Source organism: Malus domestica, chromosome 17 (assembly GCF_042453785.1).
Source record: "Malus domestica chromosome 17, GDT2T_hap1".
NCBI classification, from domain to species: domain Eukaryota; kingdom Viridiplantae; phylum Streptophyta; class Magnoliopsida; order Rosales; family Rosaceae; genus Malus; species Malus domestica.
The window spans coordinates 10,617,396-10,619,007 of NC_091677.1; the positions used below are offsets into that span (position 1 = coordinate 10,617,396).

The 1,612-nt window shown below is 37.8% G+C and overlaps 1 protein-coding gene across 1 annotated transcript; it reads right to left on the reverse strand.

Moving 5' to 3' along the window:
- Window positions 1–257: 257 nt before the first annotated feature.
- LOC103405072 (heavy metal-associated isoprenylated plant protein 16) lies at window positions 258–1,250 on the reverse strand. Its single transcript, XM_008344043.4, has 3 exons — window positions 1,115–1,250; window positions 923–1,001; window positions 258–803 (listed from the first exon to the last, which is right to left on the reverse strand). The coding sequence occupies exons 1-3, from the start codon at window positions 1,118–1,120 to the stop codon at window positions 535–537; spliced, it is 354 nt and encodes a 117-aa protein (XP_008342265.3). The 5' UTR covers window positions 1,121–1,250; the 3' UTR covers window positions 258–534.
- Window positions 1,251–1,612: the final 362 nt, after the last annotated feature.

Below are 1,612 nucleotides of genomic sequence, written 5' to 3' on the forward strand. Positions count from 1 at the left end.
TGCACATGAATAAAATGTTTGCAGTTTTAGATGGTTGTGACTGAAACTTTCCTTTTCTTTCTCTCTTCGGGTTGATCATTTGGGGTTTTAAGTCGTGCAAATTGATATAGGGGTTTGAGTTTGAGATAATGTTAAATTTGAGTTCGCAACTTTTATCATCACTAGTTTCTTTTACGAGCTGTGGGCGGGTACTCATAGCAGAAAAGAAACTAGTTTTCCGGGCAACAGAAACTACAAGAATTTTGGGCAAAAGACACTGCCGAATAATTGAAGAATATTGGAAAATACCAATTTCCTTATAACATTATGACCTTAACAGAAAACTAAACATATTATGAAAATACAGGAAAGAAATACCATTCAGGCAATATTTCAATTGTAATTACAATTCATTTGATCTCTAAATGATGGTGCGGAAAATGAAACTAAAAGGTAAGAATTACTATTACTGTTTTTTTTTTCTCTCATAATAATACTACGATGGATAAGGCGAAAACGAGTGTGGAGAAGCTAGTACATACAATTAGTTATTAATCACAGAATGGTGCATATACTAGCAGGTTCGTGATCCGTAGGATAAGCCAACACCCATGGAGGGCAACTCGTGGGATTCCGTGGCAGTTCAAGCTCGTTGCTCTTCCCCTCCTTTTCCTCTTTCTTTTTCTCCTCCTCAGGGATCACACTCACCACCTCAGCATACTTCAAGCTTTTTCTAAGCGAAGTTGTGAGCACAACTACATCAACCCCTTCCCCCATTACCTCTATTTGTTCCTTGTCATGCTGATAACTTGCTGAGTTCACACCTGCATTATTAAACTTTAATTAGTAATAATTTGTAACTAAAGCTGCTTAATTGGGATTAGAGTTAATTTCCGGTATTTGATTAAAATTATTGTAGGAACACGGTTAACAAGTAAATTACCAGCTACCCCAACTGCAGTTTTCATAGCTTTGGCTCTGGTCCTTTCATCGGGCACAGACAACTTGATCACGACCTTTTGCTGCAAGCCAAAAAGAGCGATCAATTAGCATAGAATACAAAATTTGAATCAAATAATTTGCCTTTTCTTTTTCCAATGCATGTTCTTGCATGGACCTCAAATTTCAAACATACCTTCATGATCCTGGTTCTTGATTAACTGCGACGAAGATGAACCGAAGGTCTTTGAAGGTCTTCGGCCGGCTTTGAGAGATTGATGGGTCTAGAAGGATAGGGGTGTGTACTATTATCTTGTGTGTGAAAATTTGGTGAAGAGTGAGAAGGCTCTTCGATATTTATAGGCCTCTTGGGAGTCCCTGGTGAGCCAAGTGCGTTTCTGATGAGAAATGAGAGCACCATAGGCGGAAAAGGATCCTCGCCGATCCTTTTTTAGAGATCTCATGATCATTCATCGTATATCGTACGATTAGAAATCATTTGAAATTTAAAATTAAATATAAATAGCATCTAACGAAAACTGACCGTACGATGTACAATGATCACGATCACAAGATTTCCAGAATCCCCAAAAAAAGGATCCGGTGAAGATACTTCCTGGTGCCTGTGGGTCACATGTTTTTATTTTATTTTATTTTGGTCAAGAGGTTATTGATTGCGTCATGATATGGAAAT

Excerpts from the sequence above, each read along its gene's own strand:
- LOC103405072 (XM_008344043.4), bottom strand. Across the intron at positions 804-922 it reads AACTGCAGTTGGGGTAGCTG|GTGTGAACTCAGCAAGTTAT; the intron begins GTAATTTACTTG and ends TTAATAATGCAG.